The 21,397-nt window shown below is 59.4% G+C and overlaps 1 protein-coding gene across 3 annotated transcripts; it reads left to right on the top strand.

Moving 5' to 3' along the window:
- Positions 1–6,022: 6,022 nt before the first annotated feature.
- GMEB2 (glucocorticoid modulatory element binding protein 2) lies at positions 6,023–20,586 on the top strand. 3 transcript variants are annotated; one of them, XM_062009205.1, is made up of 10 exons: positions 6,023–6,227; positions 9,023–9,217; positions 9,895–9,992; positions 10,812–10,942; positions 12,173–12,276; positions 13,494–13,651; positions 15,349–15,420; positions 16,400–16,537; positions 17,028–17,150; positions 18,060–20,586. In XM_062009205.1, exons 2-10 carry the CDS (start codon positions 9,087–9,089, stop codon positions 18,668–18,670), a joined length of 1,566 nt encoding a protein of 521 aa, XP_061865189.1. In that variant the 5' UTR covers positions 6,023–6,227; positions 9,023–9,086; the 3' UTR covers positions 18,671–20,586. The 3 variants fall into 3 exon arrangements, with proteins under 3 accessions (XP_061865189.1, XP_061865188.1, XP_061865190.1); XM_062009204.1 differs by having other exon boundaries at positions 9,020–9,217; XM_062009206.1 differs by having other exon boundaries at positions 6,024–6,227; positions 9,020–9,217; positions 10,815–10,942.
- The last annotated feature ends 811 nt before the right edge of the window (positions 20,587–21,397 follow it).

Genomic DNA, 21,397 nt, shown 5'->3' with positions numbered 1-21,397 from the left:
GAGATCACCAGATGAGCTCTGGAGCTCTGGCTCTCAGGCAGCACCCCGGGAGGCAGGGCATGCCAGTGCCTTTGGATGAGAGGCAGCTAGGAGGGGAGCAATTCTGTCTATCTTTAGCTTTTCAAGGCCTGTTTTTAAGAAAGAAAGATCCCTTGTGGAGGTGGGGATGAGCAGAGAACATGCAAGTAATGCAGTGATGTCTGATCTAAGTAGGTGACTGTCAAAGCCTCATCTTCTAGTGTCATGGCCTGAGGAGGTAGCCATGGTCCAGGCAGCCACTGCACACTGCGAGGAGCTGCTGCCCTCCCACCAAGACCCACAGAGCTGCTCATCTTGTCCTGGCTCTGCTTTTGCCTCGGAAAAGTGGAGATGTTGCACCTGAAGAGCAGGGCAGGACCATCTTCTGGCAGCAGGGCCTCGTAGGACACGGTGCTGTGGACTCAGCCCTGCAGGAGCATGGGCCTGTGGCAAGGGCTTGCAGAGGAGACGATGGAAGCTGCTTTCATTTGAGGCAGAAGGTAACAATAGTTCTCCCCTGGTGTCCCTCTGCTCACTGTGCCTCCAAAGAGCCAACCTGTGGGAATGATTGAAGTGCATGGGGGGTGCACAGGTGGGCACAGCCCAGCCCACAGCTCTGCACAGGGATGGCAGGCAGCAGTGAGGGGCCAGAGCAGATGAGGGAGGGGTTTGCAAGGGAATAACGACCCCCTGTGCCTCTCCTCCCCTCTGAGAAAGAAATCATTGCTGAGTCAGTCAGAGCTGAAGTTTTCTGCCTATCCTGTGCTTCAGTTAGGGAAAGAATTGCTTATGGCTGGGGTGAGCATCAGGTGGTCACAGAAACCCCATGGGAAGCTGTGGAGCAGCAGCTGGTGGAGATCAGCTCCTGGGGCTCTTTGCTCATCTCCCCACAAGTCCCCCCTGGATTCAGGAGGGATTCCCTTGATGGCCACAGGTTGATGTGAGGGGACTCTGCAAGGAAGAGCTCCCTTACTCCCCAACCCGCTCCACCTGGGCCGGAGGGGAGGACAGGACTGTTAAAAGCCCCAGCGTTGTCAGTGACAAACAAAAACAAAGTTTACGGGGGGGGGAAAGAGGGGAAGGAAACTGAGGGTTGAATTTCTTACCAGTAGCTAAGGATGAGTTCATAGTAGCAGCTGTCTTAGACGAGGCTCCGTGTGGAGCGCGGTGTCCCCGCAGCATCACCTCATTCATGTGACCAGACATGTGAAAAAGCTACAAAAGCCCCACTGCTGTTATTAATGACCTAAAAGTGATTTAAATGAAACGTTTGTGTGTAAGAAATGGTTGAAACTTGTCAAATGTCTGTGTCCCGCCTCGGCGGGAGCTGAGAAGGTATCTGCGAGATATTACCCCCGTCCTACTCTGTGGTGCTGAGTGTTTGCTTGGTGTGTTAGTTCTGACCTGGAGCTTGTTGTAAATACTGTTTTTAGTACTATGATGATGATGATTACGATGACCAGAAGTGTTGTGCTCGTGAGCAGGAGTTTGAAAACGGGAGAAACGACCGTTTTTGCTCTCCCCTGGGGGCTCAGAAGGAGTCAGGGTGCTGGTGGGGTGGGTGCTGGTCCTGAGGGCAGCTGGAAAACCAGGGAGTGTGGAGCTGGAGGCAGCCGAGTCCTGCGGGCAGGGCGCTGAGAGCGGGGCCAGGCTGCTCCTCCTGCAGAGGGATGGGCTGACAGAGGAAATAGAGGTGATGCTTCCATTCTGGTGTATATATCTTGGTGTTAACCCAAACCTCGTGTGAGGGGCCTCAGGTTGTCCCCTGCAGCCCCAGGGGAAGCTGGAGGAGTCACAAGGTTTGGTGTGGGCTGAAGGAGGAGCAGTAGGTGGCAGGTCGCTTAGGTCTCTGGACTCAGTTCCCACCTGGATCTTCCACCTCGGTCCCAGTGCTGCCCCTGTGCCCACTCTCCCCCTGCTCCCTGAGGCCAGCCTGGATCTCAGGGAGGGGACTTCTTGCGATAGCTTTGCCTGGCAAAACCAAAAATCCCAGGAGAGCAGCCCAGCACACGGTGCTCATGCAGGTGTGAGCACTGGGAAACCACCTCCCGTCCGTCGGGTCGGTGCTGTGAGGGATGCTGGATGTGGCTGGGAGCCGTGTTGCTGCAGGGTGAGCTCCTGTGCCAGAGGAGCTGGGGTGTGCAGGGGGAGCTCTGCAAGGGCAATGTCAGGTAACTGCTGCCAAGAGGCCTTGTCCAAGGACACAGCCTGAGCCATGGGGCAGAGGCTTTAGGCGTAGCAGGGCGATGGCTGCCTGGTGCAGGTGAATGTAGGACAGGCTGTTGGGGAGCTTGACCTTTGTCTGGTGCCACTGGATGCTATCAGGGAAACGTGTGATTGCTTTGACTGTGTGAACCAGCTCTGTGCTGTTGGCTGGATGAGGGATGTTCACTCACCCACCCACCCACTCACCCACCCACGCAGCCATGGCAGGGATGGTGCTGCCGCTGCCAGCAGCTCCCACAGCGCTGTGCCCGACCAGACCACGGTTATGTCATGCTTTTCCACATCCCAGGGTTGCTGATGGCTGTGTGCAGCAGCCTGCTTCACGTCTCAGTTGACACTAATTAAGTATCCCCATTAACATCCTCCCCACCCTGGCCTCCCTCATTGCCAGGCTGCTCCCACTGCCCGTGGTTGCAGACACAGCATGTGACCCCTCGCTTCCTGGGGCCAGCTTCCTGATGGAAGGGCTTGAGGTTCCTCACTGACCCCTGTAGATGTTCCTGATCCAAGCTTTGCAAGGGCAGCTCACAGCCTCATGTCTGCAGCAGCGTGTGACCACGAGACTTTGTGCCTGTAGGGCAGAGCGTTCTCGGGGCGGCTGGTGCACCCCTGCCCAGACCCTGACCGTTGGCTGTTGTGTGAGGGGGAAAGATGAGATGGTGACAATTGATTACGTGCATGTGTGAACCTTTCAAAGAGCTCTCCTGGAGAAGGGCCTCCGACTGAAGCAAGACAAGAGAAGCTGAAGCTAAATGGGCTCCCAGCTGGCACTGACAGCCGGGTAAGGAGTGATGCTGGCACAACTGGCCTCGTCGCCACCTTACCCGTTAGAGCAAGGAGTTCAGCTCTGTCTGTACATAGGTGCTTTCAAGGATGCTGGTCCCCCAGACTGCTTCTGGACTGAGCCTATTCCTTATGATTTCTGAGCTCCTACAAGATCTTGCTGCAAGCCAGCCGTGGGGTTACCTCTGAGCTGATCTTCCAGGGCCGGTGGCAGTTCAGGATTGCATGCAGCCTGCCTTGGGGGTAGGTCGGTCTTGCTTCTCCTTTTAAAGCGTTAACTTCAACTTGCTTGCTTTTGCTTAGCCTGGTGTGAGCCTCTGCCCCTGGCTCTGCAAAGCCTGGCTCATGGGGTTCCTCTGACTCCCTCGTGCTGTGTTCCCTCCCTCCCTGCCTCCCTCCCGGCGGCTGTGCACTCGCCTGTGCACACACACACACAGAGAAGCGATATATGCACATGACACCCTTCCACCACTTGAACTGAGTCAGGGAACGGCTGCTTACGGTGCTAGAGATTTCTCACTCTCCATGCCAGGGATGAGATGACATAGTAAGACCCATGAACTCCACCTCTGTAGTCAGTTGTCTTTAACTAAAGCAGAAGAGGGGTGCTCCCAGCCCACATTGGGGTGCTCCAGAGTGCAGGGAGGCCGCTGCCCACCCCAGCACCGGGGCAGCAGGACCCGAGTGCAGGGGGGCAGATGGGGCATCCCAGCCCCAGCATCCCCCGTGCCTCAGTTTCCCCCCCACCCCGTGAGGAGGGGACGCTCCCTGCCACGGGGACCACGGGACAACCAACACATCCACGTCGGAAAGTGCCGAAGCCCCGCGTCGCGGTCCACGACTGTCCACCCCGGCAGGGACAGGACGGCCCAGGCCTGCAGGCTGAGGTTGGGAAGGTGACGGCGTGGCCGTGGGGCTGAGCTGTGAGGCCGGGGCTCAGCACCCCGGCTGCGCTCCCGGGCAGGATCCGCTCCTCCTGCCGCGGCCTCGGCTGGTGCCGAAGGGTTTTCCACCACTACCACAGCCTGGTCCGGTTCCCTTCGGCCCTACCGCCCGCATTTCATTGTCAGCTCGAGGTTGTTGTTGTGCAGAAGTGATGATGAGAAAAAAAACAAAGGAAAAGGGAAAAAAAAAAGGAAATAAAGTTGGTACGAAGCCAGGTGTGTCTGTCTGTGTCCAGAAACGGATTGTTTCATCCTGAGGCTGCTCTTTGTGTTGTGAGAGTATCAATAAAATGCATTAAACGGAAACCTGACCTCAACATTTAACGACATAAAGGCTTTTAGGTCTGAAAAATAACTGGCCACACTTTCTCAGCAGCCTCCCAGGCACTAAGGCTGCCAAATGGGCAAGGGGCTGCCTGGGGCACAGCGAGCTGAGAAGGTGCCAGGAGGTGAATTCCTTGTAGCTGTGGGTGCTGGGGGGGAGCCCAGGGAGGTTCCTGAGCCTGGGATCTGACAGCAAAACCAAGGTTTTTCCTTTCCAAGAGGCCACAGGCTGCTGGGACAAGGGGAGCAGGGCAAGGTAACTGTGGGTTTGTCACCTTTTCACCATCTTTTAAGTCCCTCAGTCACTGGGTGCCACAGGGAGACGGTTACAGTCGCACCTTTGATCTACCCTGCCCAGGCCCACTGAGGTCCTGAGGACACACAGGGCTGGGAGCTGAGCACATGAGATGTTGGTAGAAATACAGACAGGCTTCCCTGGAGAAGGGTGTCCCTGTTTCCAGAGAGAGTTAACATTGCTGGTTACCACTGGTTACCTTGGAGAAGGAAAATAACGGTCCCTTAGGAAATAATCACCTTAATGAGTGTTAGTTTGGGTAAACCAGAAAGCAAAAAGGAACATGAGGGAGAGATGGTTATTGGGAAGGGCTGCCCCTGAACTCCAGCACCTGTACAGATGCAGCCACTTTCTCTTCCAGGTGCAAAAACACACCTTTCTGTTTCCCCTTTTATCATTCACTCCTGATAAAGAGACAGTAAAAGAGCCCTCAGAGATCCTGGTTATCTCTTTAATTAGGCTTTTTGAATTGGTGCTGCAGAGCTCTTGCAGGGCCACAATGTCAATGGGAGTGAAACACGTCCTGGAAAGCAGATGCACGAAGGGGTTGGTCCCAGCTGGGGAGGGAGAGGCTCCAAGGTCACCCATGATACCTCCTCTGCAACCTGGCAGCTTCCAGCCCTGGCCTCTCACTTGGGCCTGAACAACAAAGGGGCACGTGTGCGCTGGGCACCAACCCTCGGGCAGTGTGTGGGACAGCCCAGGATGTCCTGGGGACTGGAATGAGCTGTGGCTGCATGAGAAAGGCAGGTAACAAAAGTCCCCAACCCCCCCACCAAGTAGGTATCTGTGTGTATTTGAGCACAGGGCCTGCTCTGCAGCCCCAAAGAGCACACACACACCTCCCACCACGCACAGGGGGGGACAAATAACACACCCAGAGCCCCTCAGGTGCACACACAGCCTCGGGGGGCTACACGACCACGCTGTACACACATGCCCCGGGCCGGGAGGCACACAGGAGCCCTGCACACACCTGGGGGCTCACGCGGCACACACACGGGGTGCATGCAACGGGGAAAAGGGGGGGGGGGGCGTCACGCACAAGGGGGGTCACACGCAGCCGGGGCCATGCACAAACCCTGGGATGCATGTGGGCAGCCGGGGGGAGGCCACACAGAGCCTGGGGGTGGGACAGAGGGCACGGAGGACTCCCGGGGGTGGGAGACACACCTGGCGGACACACGCAGGACCCGAGGGCACAGGGAGGGCCCCCGGGGGGGCGTTCCGGAGGCACTCGGGGCACGGGCGGCAGACTCGCGGGGTGGTTTGGGGGGGCTGTGTGTGAGCCGCGGGACCCTCCCGCAGGCCGGCCCCGGGAGCTCCCGGCTCGGACCCCCGCGCAGGCGCAGTGCGGGGCCCCGGCACCTCTTTCCCCGGCAGCTCGGGCCGCGGCGCCCGCGCCAAATGAGTCCCGGGCGCCGGGCCCGGCCGTGCGCGTGCGCGGGGGCCCAGAGCCGCGCGCGCCGGAGCCCCGCGTCCCCCCTCCCCCCCCCCCTTCCCCCTCCCCCCCCCCCCAACCCCATCCCCGAACCCCGGCTCCCTTCCCTCCCCGCACCCACCGCCCGGCCCGTCGCCTCGGCTGGAGCGTCCGCCGCCGGAGCCGGAGCCGGGTTCCGCGAGAGCCCGGCCTTGAGGTAAGCGCTGAGGCCTGGCGCGGCCGCGGGGCCTCCGCACGCGTCCGTCCGGCGGGTCCCTGCGGAGCGTCAGGACGTTACGGCAGCGGCAGGAGACGGCGGCAGCGCCGGGCCGCCCCGCGCCCCCCCCTCCCCCTCCTCCTCCTCCTCCTCCTCCTCCCGCGCGCCCGGCGCTGCCAGCGTGAACGCGCCCACGCGCCCCCCCTCCCGCCCCCCACCCCACGCGCCGGACTCCGCCGGCGGGAACGCGCGCGCCGCGCCGCCGCGGGGGGGTCGGGGCTTTGGGGGGGACACACGCGCGGGACACACACCCCGCGCCCCCGGCCCGCGCCACGCCGAGCGCCGGGTACCCCGCAGCACCACCCCCAGCACCACCCCCAGCAACCCCTTCGCAGACGCCTCTGCACCCTCCTGCAATCGCCCCCCACCCGCTGTGCAACCCCCAGCCCGCACCCCTGCTGAAGCCCCCTCCCCCTGCACTCATGTGCAGACCCCTCGTGCACCCCCTGCTCTGTGCACCCCCATATTCGCCCCCCTGCACGCTCCCTGCTCCATCTCTGTGCACCCCCTCTCTATGCACCCCCATATTTGCTCCCCTGCACACTCCCTGCTCTGTCTCCATACACCCCCATATTTGCCCCCCTTGCACGCTTCCTGCTCCCTCTCTGTGCATCTCCTCTCTACGCATCCCCATATTTGCCCCCCTTGCTCCCTGCTCCATCTCTGTGCACCTCCTCTCTATGCACCCCCATATTTGCCCCTGCACACTCCGTGCTCCCTCTCTGTGCACACCCCTGTCTATGCACCCCCATATTTGCCCCCCTTGCACACTCCCTGCTCCCTCTCTATGCACCCCCTCTCTATGCACCCACATATTTGCCCCTGCATGCTCCCTGCTCCCTCTCTATGTACCCCCTCTCTATGCACCCCCATATTTGCCCCTGCATGCTCCCTGCTCCCTCTCTATGCACCCCCTGTCTATGCACCCCCATATTTGCCCCCTGAACACTCCCTGCTCCATCTCTGTGCACCCCTCTCTATGCACCCCCATATTTACCCCCCTGCACGCTCCCTGCTCCCTCTCTATGCACCCCCATATTTGCCCCTGAACACTCCCTGCTCCATCTCTGTGCACCCCCGTCTATGCACCCCCATATTTGCCCCCCTTGCACGTTCCCTGTTCCCTCTCTGTGCACCCCCTCTCTATGCACCCCCATATTTGCCCCCTGCACACTCCCTGCTCTGTCTCCATGCACCCCCTGCTTGCTGTGCCCTGCTGTGCAGCCCTGGCCCCCAGCAGTGTGTGTCCCCCCATCTCCATGCCATGAGGAGCTCAGCTGCCCCCCCCACCAGCACACCCCCAAACCCTCCCTCTCCTCTCTGAGAGCTGCAATGCTGGAGGGTTTTTCTTTCACCTCTAGTTTTTTTTCCCCCACCTCACCCAAGCCCTGGGCTCGCTGCTTCCCAAGGTGCCTCAGGAAGGACGTGCACAGGGGCACCTACAGCCCTTGTCCTCCTCCATCCACCCCCCTGTGCCCCACTGCTGATGGTTACTTGTGTTTCCAGCCCATGTTGTCTCTGTGTCACCCGAGTTCCTGCCTGGGGGCATCGAGCAGCACGTGCTGGGGGAGTTCAGCCTTCCCAGGCATGGAGCTGCCCAAAGCCAGGCAGCAGGGCAGCGGCCATCGTGGGCCATGCTGAGGCCTCAGGAAGGGTTTTACCCCACAAGCCAGGAGTTTAGGGATGGAGCAACAAAAGGATTTGCAGTTGTTGTTAATGTGTATCCTGGGTCAGGCAGACACCTTGGGTCTGTGCACGGCTCTGGGGGTGGATGGGGAGGGTGGTGGGAGCTGAGCAGCTCCTCAACTGTGCTCTGCTGCTGCTCCAAAGGGCTCCCTGGGAGTGGGAATGTGAGTGTGCACGGGCAGAGCTGGCAGAGGGGAGCACTCATCTGGCCATCCACATCTCCATGGGCCAAGGGCTGGGTCCTGCACTGGGGCCACACCGAGTCCAGGCAGCTCCAGGCTGAGGCAGAGGGGCTGGAAACTGCCCAGAGGGAAAGGACCTGGGGGGATTAACCCACAGCAGCTGAACGGGAACCAGCAGCGTGCCCAGGTGGGCAAGAAGGCCAAGGCCATCCTGGCTTGGATCAGCAACAGTGTGACCAGCAGGAGCAGGGCAGGGATTGTCCCTTGTGCTGCGCCCTGGGGAGGCTGCAGCTCCAGGGCTGTGCTCAGTGCTGGGCCCCTCACTCACTGCCACAGGGACCCTGAGCATGCCCAGGGCCAGGCAGCAGAGCTGAGGTGTGTTTGAAGCCCTATGTTGAGTCTTCTGGGGCTTTGTTACAAGTGCACTCTTTGAAACAGTTTTCAGCCATTGCTTTACTCCTGCAGCCTTGCAGAGCTCCCTACATTTGATTGTGTGTGTGTGTGTGTGTGTGACTTTGGAGGAGGGAGAGTCCCTGTTTCTGCGGTGGAGGAGACAGTGATGAGCTCCTCCAGCAGCACCAAGTGCTTCTGAGAGAGTTGGAAACACGTTTGGAAATGCAACTTCTAAGTGGGTTTTTGGTGCAGGCCATATTTCTTGATTGCTGTCTGCTCCCACTCTCTGCCTCTCCCCCACCCCTGGCCTCTCCCCGTGCCCATCACCCTCACCCAGCCTGCAGAGCGTGTGCTGGGTCACGAGCCTCCTCTCCTCCCTCCTCTTGGGGTGGAGTGGTTGGGGATTTGCTACTGTCCTGAGGAGCAGGGCTTCCCTGCAGCCCCTTGAGCTCTCCCCACCGCTGGTTTTAGCAGGGAGTCGCCGTGAGGCTGCCCCTGGAGCCTGTGCAGGCAGCGGGTGCCCGGGGCGGCGCGGGCCATGGCGACCCCGGACGTCAGCGTGCACATGGAGGAGGTGGTGGTGGTGACGACCCCCGACGGGGCGGTGGATGGAGCTGCTGTGGAGGAGGTGAAGACGGTGCTGGTCACCACCAACCTGTCCCAGCACGGGTAAGAGACTGGGGCAGCGTGCAGGAAGAGACCTGCTGCGACACCTCCCGGCCAGGGCTGGGTGTTTTACTCACCTCCTGCTTAATCCTCCGTCACCGCTTCCCAACCCCCCCTGGACACGTTCCTGCGCCCCCTGAGCCAAGGGAACCTGCTGCAGCAGGGGCTGGGGCTGCAGCAGCTCTGCAGGGCCCTGCCAGCCCCCACCATGCTGGGATTTTGTAGCATGTTTGCAGCTCCTTGAGGCCCTGCTGGGAGCATCCCACACGCAGGGGTTCAGCCAGTCCATCCCCAGACAGCAGCAGGATGTTTCACACATGTTTTTCCCGGGGAAATCTTCTCAGAGCAAAGCTGCCAGAGCCTGGCAGTGACTTCTGAGCGAGAGGCCATGCTGACAGCACCCCTCCCTGCCAGCTCCCCAGCACAAGGCAGCTCCATGGGGCTGGGATTAAAGGAGAGGCAAGGCAGAGCTGGCCAGGCTGATGGCACTGGCCCTGCCTCCTGCTGTGGGGCCTCTCAGCTCCCTGTGGGAAAGTGGAGCTGAGCTCCTCCAAACCAGAGCTGACTTTTAGCTCTTGTGGGAAAATGTAAGTCCAAGTGACTTGTAAAGCCACGTCTGCACGGGCCATTGGGTGTGGGGGTGGCACATCTATGTGGCTTAACTCTGCCTCTTTCACCAGAGGTGACATGAATGAAGACACGCTGGAGACCGAGAACGCGGCTGCTGCAGCTGCTGCTGCCTTCACAGCCTCCACACACCTGAAGGAAGCAGTTCTAGGTAGGTGCAGCCCATGCCCAGAGCTCTTGTTGGAGCTGTGCCACCTCTCTCACCCCCAGCGTGGCACAAGAGGGTCCAGGCACCGCTGTGCAGAGCTGCTGGTGGGTCCTGGGGGATGTTCTTCCCGGGGGGATCAGGGGATGCCCTCCTAGCTGGGAGGAGTCTCCTCCCAGGGGGTCGTACTGGGGTGGTACCCTCCTGGGGAGGGGGTGTACCAGAGGGATGCCCTCCCAGGGGGTTGTACCTGGGGGATGCTCTCCGGAGCGGTCCCTGGGGGTGCTGTAGGGGCTGAAGAGCCGTGGCAGCCGCTGTCCGGGCCGCTGCTGCCCTCTCCTGGTACGGGCTGAGTCCCTGTCTCTGGCCATCGCTTCCTGGGCCCTCCCTCTTTGCCGTGGGGATGTCGGTTTTGCAGCAGACTCGCTGGTTTGAGGTACAAGTAGCAGTGACTCGAGTGTGCAGCTGGGCTAGAGGGGCTTGAGAGCTGTTTCACTCATAAAGTCACCCTCGGTTTGGAATTACCCAAGCAACCTTATTCCTCTCATCTTTAGCAAGTGGTGATTTGCTCTCAGCCCTGGCCCCTGACTGCTCAGTCACTCAGATGGGTGTAAATCTGCCTGAGCAGCTTGGGTGGTTGGATGCTTCAGTAGCAACTGCAAGTGAGTGGTGGCCACAACTTCCCCCATGCCCCACCGTGCATCAGCCACTTATCTTCTTAATCATGAGCTTCAGAACTGCTTCTATCACTGTCCACGTGCCTCAGGGTGGGGGACTGGGACTCATGTTTCTCTTTGGTCTGTCCCTGCCTGTGTTCCCTGTGAGAAGTGAAGATGGCTGAAGATGAGGACAGTTTGGAGACAGAGATTGTCTACCCCATCACCTGTGGGGACAGCAAAGCCAACCTCATCTGGAGAAAGTTTGTGTGCCCTGGGATCAATGTGAAGTGTGTGCAGGTGAGAATAAAGGGCCCCAATGTTGGGCTCATGCCTTCCCATGCAGGCTCACCTGGCTTGTCCTGGTGCTGCTGAGCTTTGGTGAGCTGCTTTGCTTCAGAATCACACTGTGGTGGGAAAGGAGGAACTGTCTTGGTAGTGGGATACTCGGCAGTTCCCCTCAGGCGTGTTGAGCAGTCCTGGCTGGAGAGGTGCTGCCTCAGTTTAACTGCATTTCTGGAGGGGCTGAGGAATCTGGGCACTTCCACTGGCTGCTCAGTTTTAAAGCTGAGAAACTTGGTGGTGGGGGATCTGCTGAAGAGCTTCTGCTGTGTCCTGGACGACTCCCAGTGCAACGTGCGTGGGTTCAGGCACACGCCGGGAGCCCTGGCTGCCGTTGTACAGGGACAAAGCAGTGCCTTGCTCAGAGACTGTCTCCTCTGGGCTCAGTTGCAAGAGGACTCTCCAAAGGATGGTCCTTGCTCTGTATAGGAGGGATGGTCTTTTCCATCCCCAAGGCAGAGGACAGGTACTGCTGCAGATAATGCTGCTGCCTGAGGTCAGTCCTCTCTTTGCACCAAAGCCTCTGTACTTGTTCAGAGAAGCAGTTTCTCATGCAGTATGGTGAGTGAGCTCTACACTGGTCAATGTGGGCATTGAAAGGAAGCCTGGACTTGGGAAATCCTTTCTAAGATGGGCTGTAAAGCATCTCTGTAGAAGACTGCCTGATTCTGCAGGTTGCTTTGCAGTCAGCTCATGGGCTCAGGCCCAGCTGGGTGTATGGGGTAATAAAAGCAGGGGAAGAGCTGGCTGCTGCTCTATGCCACCTCCCTAAAGCTGGTTTTCAGTTGAGGTGGGTGTGTGCTGTGAGAAAGGCCAGAGATTTCACTGATACCCATGGTTGGGCTCAGTTGCAGAAGGTCAAAGACCCCATGGGCTTCTCCTTCCCTGGCTGGCACAGGGCATCGTGTGCCGCTGGACTCAACCGTGGCTGGTGTCAGGCTGCTCATTAGTGGGCACATCAGCATCTCACTGCTGTTAATGATACCTTGCATGAGCTACAGGGTTGTTTTTCCCCAGCCATCCTGCCAGGGCTGGCCATGTAGCTCCCTCTGTGCAGCACACACCCCAAACCCTTCTTTCTGGGCAGCTCTTAGTTAAATGTCCACAAAAGATGCTGGAGCGTGGCCAGAGCCAGGCAGAGGAGCTCGATGGCTCGTTGCACTGACATTGTGCTTCTGCCTTTTGCAGTTTGATGACCACCTCATCAGTCCCAAGGAGTTTGTGCACTTGGCAGGCAAGTCCACGCTGAAGGACTGGAAGCGGGCGATCCGGATGAACGGCATCATGCTGCGGTCAGTCCCTGCCCTGGGCTCTGCAGGGCCACAGCAGACACTGCTGGGGGTAACTCTGGGGTGCAGCAACCTTTGGCAAACGGTTCTTTCACTGCTGGCAGAGCAAACACACCACTGAAGATTTGCCTTAAGAGAATCCCGCTGTGGTGGGGGTGGAAGGGCCCTGCAGAGCTGCTGCAGCAGGTTCCCCTCGCTCAGGGGGCACAGGAACGTGTCCAGTTGGGGTTGGAAACCTCCTGAGGAGCCTCCACACCCTCCCTGGGCAGCCTGGGCCAGGGCTCCCTCACCTCAGCACCAAAGGACTTTCTCCTTCCGTGTTTAAGTGGAACTCTTGTGTTCCAGCTTGTTCTTGTTACCCCTTGTCCTGGCACTGGCCACCACAGAACAAACACTGGCCCCATCCTCCTGACACACCCTTTAGGGATTGGTCAGCATTGCTGAGGTGCCCCTGAGCTCAGGCTTCTCTTCCCCAGGCTCAACAGCCCCAGGGCTGCAGCCTTTCCTCCTCACACACATGTTCCAGCCCCTCAGCATCTTGGTGGCCCTGCACTGGCCTCTCTCCAGCAGTTCCCTGTCTCTCCTGAGCTGGGGAGCCCAGAACTGATCTCAATAGCCTTGGTCCCACTGAGTTCCCAGCTGGCACAAGGACACTGGGGACTGCAATGGCCAGAGGTGGCTTCTCAGTGTGACCTGCCAAAGGGAAGTCAGGCTGGTCATCAACTGACACTCCCACTGCTACTCCTTTCACTGTCTGACATTGCCTCTGCCTGTGTTCTTCTGCTTCAATGCAGGCATCTCCTGTTTTCCTTCTAAGCAGCTTTTGCTCCACGTAGGTTTTGCATAATAGGCTTATGCTTTGGCAGGGCAGGTCTGTCAGGGAAGGGAAGAGCTTCAGGGGGAGTGTGTGAAGGCAAACCCAGCAGCCCATGGAGCAAATCTTCACCCCCACTGGGGTAAGGGATGGCTGCTGGATTTGTGTGTGTGGCCAGGACAGAGCAAGCTGTGGCTGCTGTTTTCATTAGCTAGTGCTGCCCCTGAGGTCAGGACACTGGGACTTGCCAAGGGAAGTTCAGGCTGTTGCCTCTCTGTGCTCTCCTGGTTTTGCTCTTCACTGGGGGCTTTGGGCAGGTGGGGGGTGAAGGCTGTCAGGAGCTGAGCCTCAGAGCTCTCTGCTCCCACTGACCTGCCCGTCCCTGTGCTTGCTCCCTGTCCTTCAGGAAGATCATGGACTCAGGGGAGCTGGATTTCTACCAGCACACAAAGGTCTGTTCCAACACCTGCCGGAGCACCAAAATCGACCTGACAGGAGCCCGGGTGTCACTGAGCAGCCAGAGCCCAGCTGAGTTCATCCCCCTGACCCCTGCTTCTGCTGATGGTATGTGCAGACCTGCCTCACCCCAGGCAGGGGCTTGGTACAGCATCCTGGCCCACGTGTAGCAACTCATTTAGTGACACTTTAACTGGCTCTAACACTGCATCAGGGGAGCCTGGAGAAGAGACTGAGGGGAGGCAGGAGCACTCTGCAACCACCTGACAGGGGGTTCTGGTGAGGTGGGGATTGGTCTCTGCTCCCAAGTAACAACAGGGAATGGGCTCAAGTTGCCCCAGGGGAGGTTGAGGTTGGAGCTGAGGCAGAACTGTTTCCCTGAGAGGGGTGTCAGCCCCTGTGCCAGGCTGCCCAGGGAGCTGGGGCAGTGCCCAGCCCTGGAGGGATCCCAAAGCCATGGGGCTGAAGTGCTGAGGGCTGTGGGTCAGTGCTGGGCTGGGCAGGGTGAGGGCAGGGGGTGCACTCCAGGAGCTTGAAGGCCTTCTCCAACCAAAATGATTCTGTGACCCAAAGAGCTGGCCTCCTGCCTTACCCCAAACCCTGCAGCAGAAGTCTGCAATTAATGTGTAACAACACTGTGGCTGTTACTGCAGTTCCCATCTGCCCTGGATGCTGCTTGGGTTCTGTCTGTGGGCTCTCCAGGGAGCTGAGATCAGCTCAGCACATCCCTGGTGTGAGGTGCTAGGACAGGAGTCCCTCCTCCTCCCAGCCCAAAACCCAACTTCTGCTGGAATAATGTAGGGGTTTCATTAAGACTCCCTGGCTGAATTGTCATTGGGCTTGTCTGGTGAAAGGTTAAAGAGAGCTGGAGGATCCAGCAGGTTCTGTATCTGCCCTCACCTGTGTAGCTCACAAACCTGGGTTTCAGTGCTGCTGTGGCTGTGGTCCTGCACTTCATCTGAGCTGTGGCTGCAGGCACCTCTGCCACTGGAAACCTTTCTAAGTACTTCTGTAATTCTTTGCTCCTTTTGCTTCTGAGAGTTGCTGCCAGTGTCAGTGGGAGCAGAGGGAGGGCAGCAGCAGCCCCTCAGCTGGCTCCATGGCAGTGGGGAAGGGGATGCTGATGCTGCTTCCCACACTGCTGGGCTGGGCTGGGCTAACCAGGGCCCTGGAGGCTGCAGAGGAGCAGAAGCTTTGGGTTTAATGATGTGCTGAGCACTGCAAAGGCTCTGACAGCACTGTGGGGCTCTGGACAGGTTCCTGTTGCTCTGGTTCCTGCACACAGCTCCAGTGATGCCTCTTCCCCCAGCTCTGTGGTAACAAACCCACTGAGCTTTGGCAGAGCTGGAGGGAGGGAAGGAGCTCCCCTGCATCCCTGCACAGCAGAGGGATGCTCTCCCTTTTGCAGCTTTACAAACCCTCTGGACATCCCAGTCCTGCTGAGGGGAAGCTGGGAAGAAAAAGAAAGGGATTGCCAAAGAAACCACATCAGGCTCTAAATCGGTTTGACTTTTGCCCTGAGCAGTGCTGGTGTGGACACAGGGGGGAGCAGCAGGGAAGTGCTGCTCTGGGCCATGTGCTCTTGTGCAAGGGCTGCAGAAGGGATCCCCGGGGTGTTGCACTGCAGTGGGGAAGAGAGGAGCTGCTGGGGGCCCGTCTCTGTTGGAATACAAGTGGTCCCACGCATTAAAAAGGAAAGGCAGCCAGGGAGAGCTTCCCCCAGGGCAGCCCGTGCAAAACACGGACATTCAGGACTTGGCTCTTATGTTTTTTCTCTCCTTTGGTTTGTTTGCTGTTGGCTGCAGTGAATGGAGCCCCGGCCACCATCACCATAGAAACCTGCGAGGACACCAGCGATTGGAGCAGCAGCATCGGAGGTGCGGCCTGGCAGGGAGGGAGGGAGGGAGGGAAGCAGCAGGGACCAGGAGCAGAACTCTTCTTGCCTGAGCAGCCCTGCTTTAGTCAGCAGGATGATCATTGCCCTGCTGCACCTCCAATACTGAGCCCAGCTCTGAGTCCCTCTCTACAGAAGGACATGGAGGTGCTGGAGAGGATCCAGAGGCTGGTACCAAGCTGGGGAAGGATTTGGAGCACATCTCAGCTGAGGAAGGGCTGAGGGAGCTGGGGCTGCTGAGCCTGGAGAAAAAGGCTCAGGGGAAACCTTCTCACTCTACAACTACCTGCAAGGAAGCTGCAGTGAGGTGGGGTGGGTCTTTTCTCCCTGGTAACAAGCACTAGAACAAGAGGAAACAGCCTCAAGTGTCACCAGGGGAGGTTGAGGCTGGATGTGAGGAGGGATTTCTTTGGTGCCAGGGCTGTCAGGCATTGGAACAGCTCCCAGGGAGCTGCTGGAGTCACCGTCCCTGGAGGGGTTTCAGAGCTGGGTGGGTGTTGCACTGAGGGCAATGGGCTGGTGGGTGATGGGGCTGGGACAGAGGCTGCACCATGGGCTGAAAGGGCTCTTCCAGCTGAAACCACTCTGTGATTCTATTCAGTTGCCTTTCCCCAGCAGGCAGCGTTGTGTCCTGCCTGTGTGCTCTCTGGCTGCAGCTCAGTTCCTGAGCACTGGGGTGTACCAATGCCATGGGCCAGATGCTCTGTGTGGCTCTGGAGAAAGAACCTGAAGTAATCAGAGTGGTCCTGAAATCATTCTTGCTCCTGTGGTGTGCCCTGAGCATTGGGCTGTTCTGTAGCACCAGCATCCTGCCTGTGTGTGGCAGAGGATGGGGGAAGCACATCCTTCCCCCCAGCACCCTGTCCTGCAGCCTCACAGAAGCAGAAGGGAGCCAGGGCAGGTAACCCTTCAAACCCCCTCTGAGGATTCTGAGGTTTGCCTTTGCTTTCCCTTTCCCCCAGATGACACCTTTGCTTTCTGGCAAGGCCTGAAGGACACAGGGCTCCTGGAAGAAGTCATCTATGAGTTCCAGCAGGAGCTGGTGGAGACCATGAAGGGTTTGCAGCAGCGAGCACAGGATCCCCCGCTGCAGCTCAGTGGTGAGAGCTTGGCCACACACACACAGCCCAGGAGAGGGGCTCCTGAGGCTTCTCCTCCTGGGGGACACATTTCATCCCAAGCAAAGCCCATTGCTGGCTGCTGTCCAGGCAGGCTCTCAGCTGCATTTGGGGATGCTTTGGGTGGCCTCAATTCTCCAGTTCCCTGTGCCTGGAGCTTCTTATCTGCTGGTTCTGGGGCTGGACAGACGCTTGGCTCGAGGATTTAGGTCGTCAAATAATGATGCAGCAACCAGCTACTGTGCCAGCAGGTTTCTTATCACCCCTGCAAGGCAGGAGGCTGCTGTTTATACACTAGTGACCTCTTGCCCTTTCTCATGACTTTTCCTGTCTTGCCCAGCCTCTTGCATCACCCTCCCCCAGGCTTTGGCCATCTCAGCTGAGTGTGTTTGCTCTCCTGTGGGCTTTTGACCACGGGTGCTTTGTGGAGGGAATCCTGCTCTCCTCACACACCTCTCTCTTGTTCTTGCAGATGCTGTTTTGCTCAACAACATAGTCCAGAACTTTGGGATGCTGGATCTGGTCAAGAAAGTCCTGGCCAGCCACAAGTGCCAGATGGATCGCTCAAGGGAGCAGTACACCAGGGATCTGGCAGGTATGACCCTGGGCACCACGCTGCTTCAGCACAGCTGCACGGTTGTGTTACAGCTGCTGTGAGCCCTGGGAGCTCCTCCTGGGGCTGAGCCAACCCCTCCACTCACTCTCCTCCCCTCTCCTTTCCCTTCCCTGCCTTTCTCCTCCTTTCCCCACATTTCTCTCCTCCTTTCCCCACATTTCTCTCCTCCTTTCCCCACATTTCTCTCCTCCTTTCCCCACATTTCTCTCCTCCTTTCCCCACATTTCTCTCCTCCTTTCCCCACATTTCTCTCCTCCTTTCTCCTCCTTTCTCCTCCTTTCTCCTCCTTTCTCCTCCTTTCTCCTCCTTTCTCCTCCTTTCTCCTCCTTTCTCCCCCTTTCCCCCCCTTTCCCCCCCTTTCCCCCCCTTTCCCCCCCTTTCCCCCCCTTTCCCCCCCTTTCCCCCCCTTTCCCCCCCTTTCCCCCCCTTTCCCCCCCTTTCCCCCCTTTCCCCCCTTTCCCCCCCTTTCCCCCCCTTTCCCCCCCTTTCCCCCCCTTTCCCCCCCTTTCCCCCCCTTTCCCCCCCTTTCTCCCCCTTTCTCCCCCTTTCTCCCCCTTTCTCCCCCTTTCTCCCCCTTTCTCCCCCTTTCTCCCCCTTTCTCCCCCTTTCTCCCCCTTTCTCCCCCTTTCTCCCCCTTTCTCCCCCTTTCCCCTCCTTTCCCCTCCTTTCCCCTCCTTTCCCCTCCTTTCCCCTCCTTTCCCCTCCTTTCCCCTCCTTTCCCCTCCTTTCCCCTCCTTTCCCCTCCTTTCCCCTCCATTCTCCTCCATTCTCCACCTCCCCCCTCCTTTTCCCCCCCTCCTTTCCCCCCCTCCATTTCCCCCCTTTCTCTCCTCCCTTCCCCTCCTTTCTCTGCCCTTCCCCTCCCCTCTCCTGGCCTCTCCTCCCCAGCTCTGGAGCAGCAGTGTGACGAGCACCGCAAGCGAGCGAAGGAGCTGAAGCACAAGTCTCAGCACCTCAACAACGTGCTGATGACCCTCACGCCTCTCTCCGTCCCGGCGCCTCTGAAACGGCCTCGGCTGACCAGGGCCACGTCTGGCCCCGCCGCCGTGGCGTCGCAGGGGCTGCCGCAGCCGGCCCAGCTCGCCGTCAGCCCCGGCCTGCCCGTGGCCCAGCTGGCCAGCCTGCCCCTGGGCAAAGCGGTGCCGTCGCTGCTGGGGAAGAGCCCCCCGCCGCAGCCCCCCGCCGCCTCGTCCCCGGCCTCGCCGCTGCTGGGGGGTTACACGGTGCTGGCCTCGGCCGGTTCCCCGTTCCCGGGCGCCGTGGAGATCCACCCGGACGCTTCCAACCTGACGGTGCTGAGCGCGGCGGCGGCGCAGGACGGCGGCGCCGTGCTGAAGGTGCTGAGTCCCCTGCAGCTGCTGGCGCTGCCGGGGCTGGGCGCCGCCGTCCCCAACGTGACGCACGTGGCTCCCGACGCCGACCGGCCACGAGCCCACGACGAGCAACGCGCCGCCGCCAGCCACGGGACAGCAGTGGCCGAAGAGGTGGAGCAGAAGTGAGGGCAGGGCAGGGGCCGGCCCCCAGGGACGCTGGCTGGGCCAGGCCGGGGGGAGCTGCCTCTGCCAGCAGGGGCGAGCGGGGAGCAGCCTCGGAGCGGCTCCCCTCGGGATGCAGGAGCTGCAGGTCGGAGGGAAGGAAGGGGAGGGAGGAGAAGGTGTGTGGAGGAGGGAGGAGCGCAAAGGCCCTGCCCTGGAGGGAGGAGAGGAGGTGGCAAAACACAACGAGGAAAAGAAAAACTAAATCAGGTGGTGTTTGTGATAAAGCTTTTGTGCTCTGTTCCCTTGGAGTGGCCAGGGCCAAGGGATGGTCAATGCCAGGGCATGGCCAGGGCATGGCCAGGGCACGGCCAATGCCAAGGGATGGCCAAGGCCAGGGCACGGCCAATGCCAAGGGATGGCCATTGCCAGGGGATGGTCAATGCCAGGGGATGGCCAAGGCGAGGGCATGGCCAATGCCAAGGGATGGTAAGGGCCAGGGCATGGCCAATGCCAGGGCATGGTCAGTGCCAGGGGATGGTCAATGCCAGGGGATGGTCAGTGCCAGGGCATGGTCAGTCCCTTGGAATGGTTATTCCCTTCCAGCTCATCAGCCCTGCAGCTGGAGGAGTGGGCAGCAGCAGGAGCAGGGGCACACGGCAGGGAGGAGGTGGGAGCCAAGGCAAAGGGCTGAGCAGGCACCAGTCCGGCTGCTGAGGGCTCTGGGTGAGCTGGTGGGGGCCTCTGAGAGCGAGCTGGCCTCTGCAAACACGGGCTGGGCCTGGAGGGTGTGTGGTCAGCAGAGGCAGGAGGGGGCCCTGAGCCCTGGCAGCAGCTCTCGTGGCTGCTCACGCTGCGTTGCCCAGATCTGCCGGGGGAAGGAGCCAGGAGAGGGAACCCCAGGGGGCTGGGAGGAGCTGGGACCTGGCAGCATTTGGGGTCTCTTTCTAGTTTTCTCAAAAAACAACCAACCAAACAAATCCATTCTTGGGATTTTATTGGTTTTTTAAGCAAGTGGTGGTGTGTGTTTCTCTCTGGCTGGGGAGATGGGGCTGGCACAGGCACAGGGCTGCCCAGGCTCTGCAGGCACCAGCGCAGCAGCAGCACTCCCAGGAGCTTGAGCTGGGCTATGCACTGTGACCCTGGTGCAGGATGAGGCCCAGCCCGGTGCCCAGCATCAGTGTGGGCTGTGCATTCCCTCCCCAGGGGCTCTGAGGGGCTCCTCTGCAGCGGGGGGTGGTCACTCAGACCCTCCCCGTGCTCCTTGGCCACTGAGCTCACTGCAAGGTGCTGTGTCCGTGCTGTTCCCTCCTGGGAGGAGTCGGGGGGCAGCAGCCCTGGGCTCTGTCCAGCTTTGCTCTGGCAGCACCAGTGAGGACAGGTCATGGCCAGGAGCTAATCCATAGGGGGTTGTTTCCAAAGAGCCAGACAGGTTTGTGGTGTCTGTGTCTGGGTGGGACAGGTGAGGGTGCAAAGCGAGGCTGAGGTGGGATGGGAACGTGCTTGGGATAAACAGAGATGCCCATGTGCGTGTTCTCTGTGCTCAGGGCCAGCTCCAGAGCCTCTCAGGGCACGTTGTGATGCTCTGACTGTAGCCTGGCTGTTCAGGCAGTGTCAGGTGCTGCCTTTTTGGGGGTTCATTCACCCCGGGGAAGATCAGGGGGTGCTTGGGTTGAATCTGCTAGCTGGGGGGGTGGGGGGGGGGGGTAAAACACTGGGAGGAATGAGACTTGGGAAACTTGGGAGGGGGGAAAAGCCTGAGGTTTGTTAAGGAAAGAACAGAGTTTCACATGAGGAGAAGGTGATTCTTCTGGGGGAGGGAGGAAGAGAAACCTCTGAGCACCAGCACAGAGCCCAGGGTTTCATCGAGTTCACTGCTGCCTCTGTGAGTGGAGCAGTTGGATCCCAAAGGTGTTCATGGAATAAAAGGTTTGGTTTGATGTCTGGGGTTTGTATTTGTCCTTTGCAGGTGATGCTCTTCATTTCAGGGACTGGGAAGGTTGGTGCTACCCTGGCAGAGCAGCAGCCAGGGGGGAGATGAGGCATCCTGGCTGTGGGATGGGGCTGTGTCCTGGACCACTGGGGCAGGGATGGAGCTGAGAGCTCATGTGTGTGTCTGTGTGTGTTGTGTGTGTGTGGAGGCAGTTTCCTTCCTTCCTTCCTTAGCCACAGGGTTGTGGTTGGAAACCTCTGGTTCTGTGTGTCTCAGCCTCAGGGTAACTGTTAAATCAGCCCAATATTGGCTCCTTCTGCCTGTTCCCCAGCCAGCTGGGAGTAGCTGAGGAGCTGACTTGGTCCTGGGAGATAAACCTTAACTCCTTCCCTGCCCCCTGGCCCTTCCCTGGGGCGGTGGGATGGGCTGTGGGGCTGGGCTGTGCTCTGGCCCTCAGCTCCAGCTGCAGCCTGGAGGTTGTAAAGGGAAAGGTTCCTGTTTCCTCCCTTGAGGGCAGGAGCTGCTGTAGCTTCAGCAGTTGGGTATTTGGGCTCCCTCACCTCGGCACCAAAGGAGTTTCTCCTTGTGTTTAATGTGTTCCAGCCTGTGCCTGTTCCCCTTTGTCCTGGCATGTGAGAGAAGTGAAAAGAGTGTTGCCTCATCCTCTTGACATCCACCCTTTAAATACTTGTTAATGAGATCCCCTCAGCCTTGTCTCCTCTAGGCTAAACAGCCCCAGGTCCCACAGCCTTTCCTCAGCAGGAAGATGCTCCAGTGCCCTCAGCACCTTGGTGTCCCTGCACTGGCCTCTCTCCAGC

The sequence above is a fragment of the Colius striatus genome, chromosome 16, assembly GCF_028858725.1.
Source record: "Colius striatus isolate bColStr4 chromosome 16, bColStr4.1.hap1, whole genome shotgun sequence".
Lineage (NCBI taxonomy): Eukaryota > Metazoa > Chordata > Aves > Coliiformes > Coliidae > Colius > Colius striatus.
The sequence above is the reverse complement of the archived record's forward strand: the minus strand, read 5'-3'. Positions and strand labels throughout refer to the sequence as shown.

Bases quoted from the DNA above. Each gene is read 5' to 3' on its own strand.
- GMEB2 (XM_062009205.1), top strand. From the start codon at position 9,087: ATGGCGACCCCGGACGTCAGCGTGCACATGGAGGAGGTGGTGGTGGTG. The intron at 9,993-10,811 runs GTAGGTGCAGCC...GTTCCCTGTGAG, and splicing joins CCTGAAGGAAGCAGTTCTAG to AAGTGAAGATGGCTGAAGAT. The intron at 16,538-17,027 runs GTGAGAGCTTGG...TTGTTCTTGCAG, and splicing joins TCCCCCGCTGCAGCTCAGTG to ATGCTGTTTTGCTCAACAAC.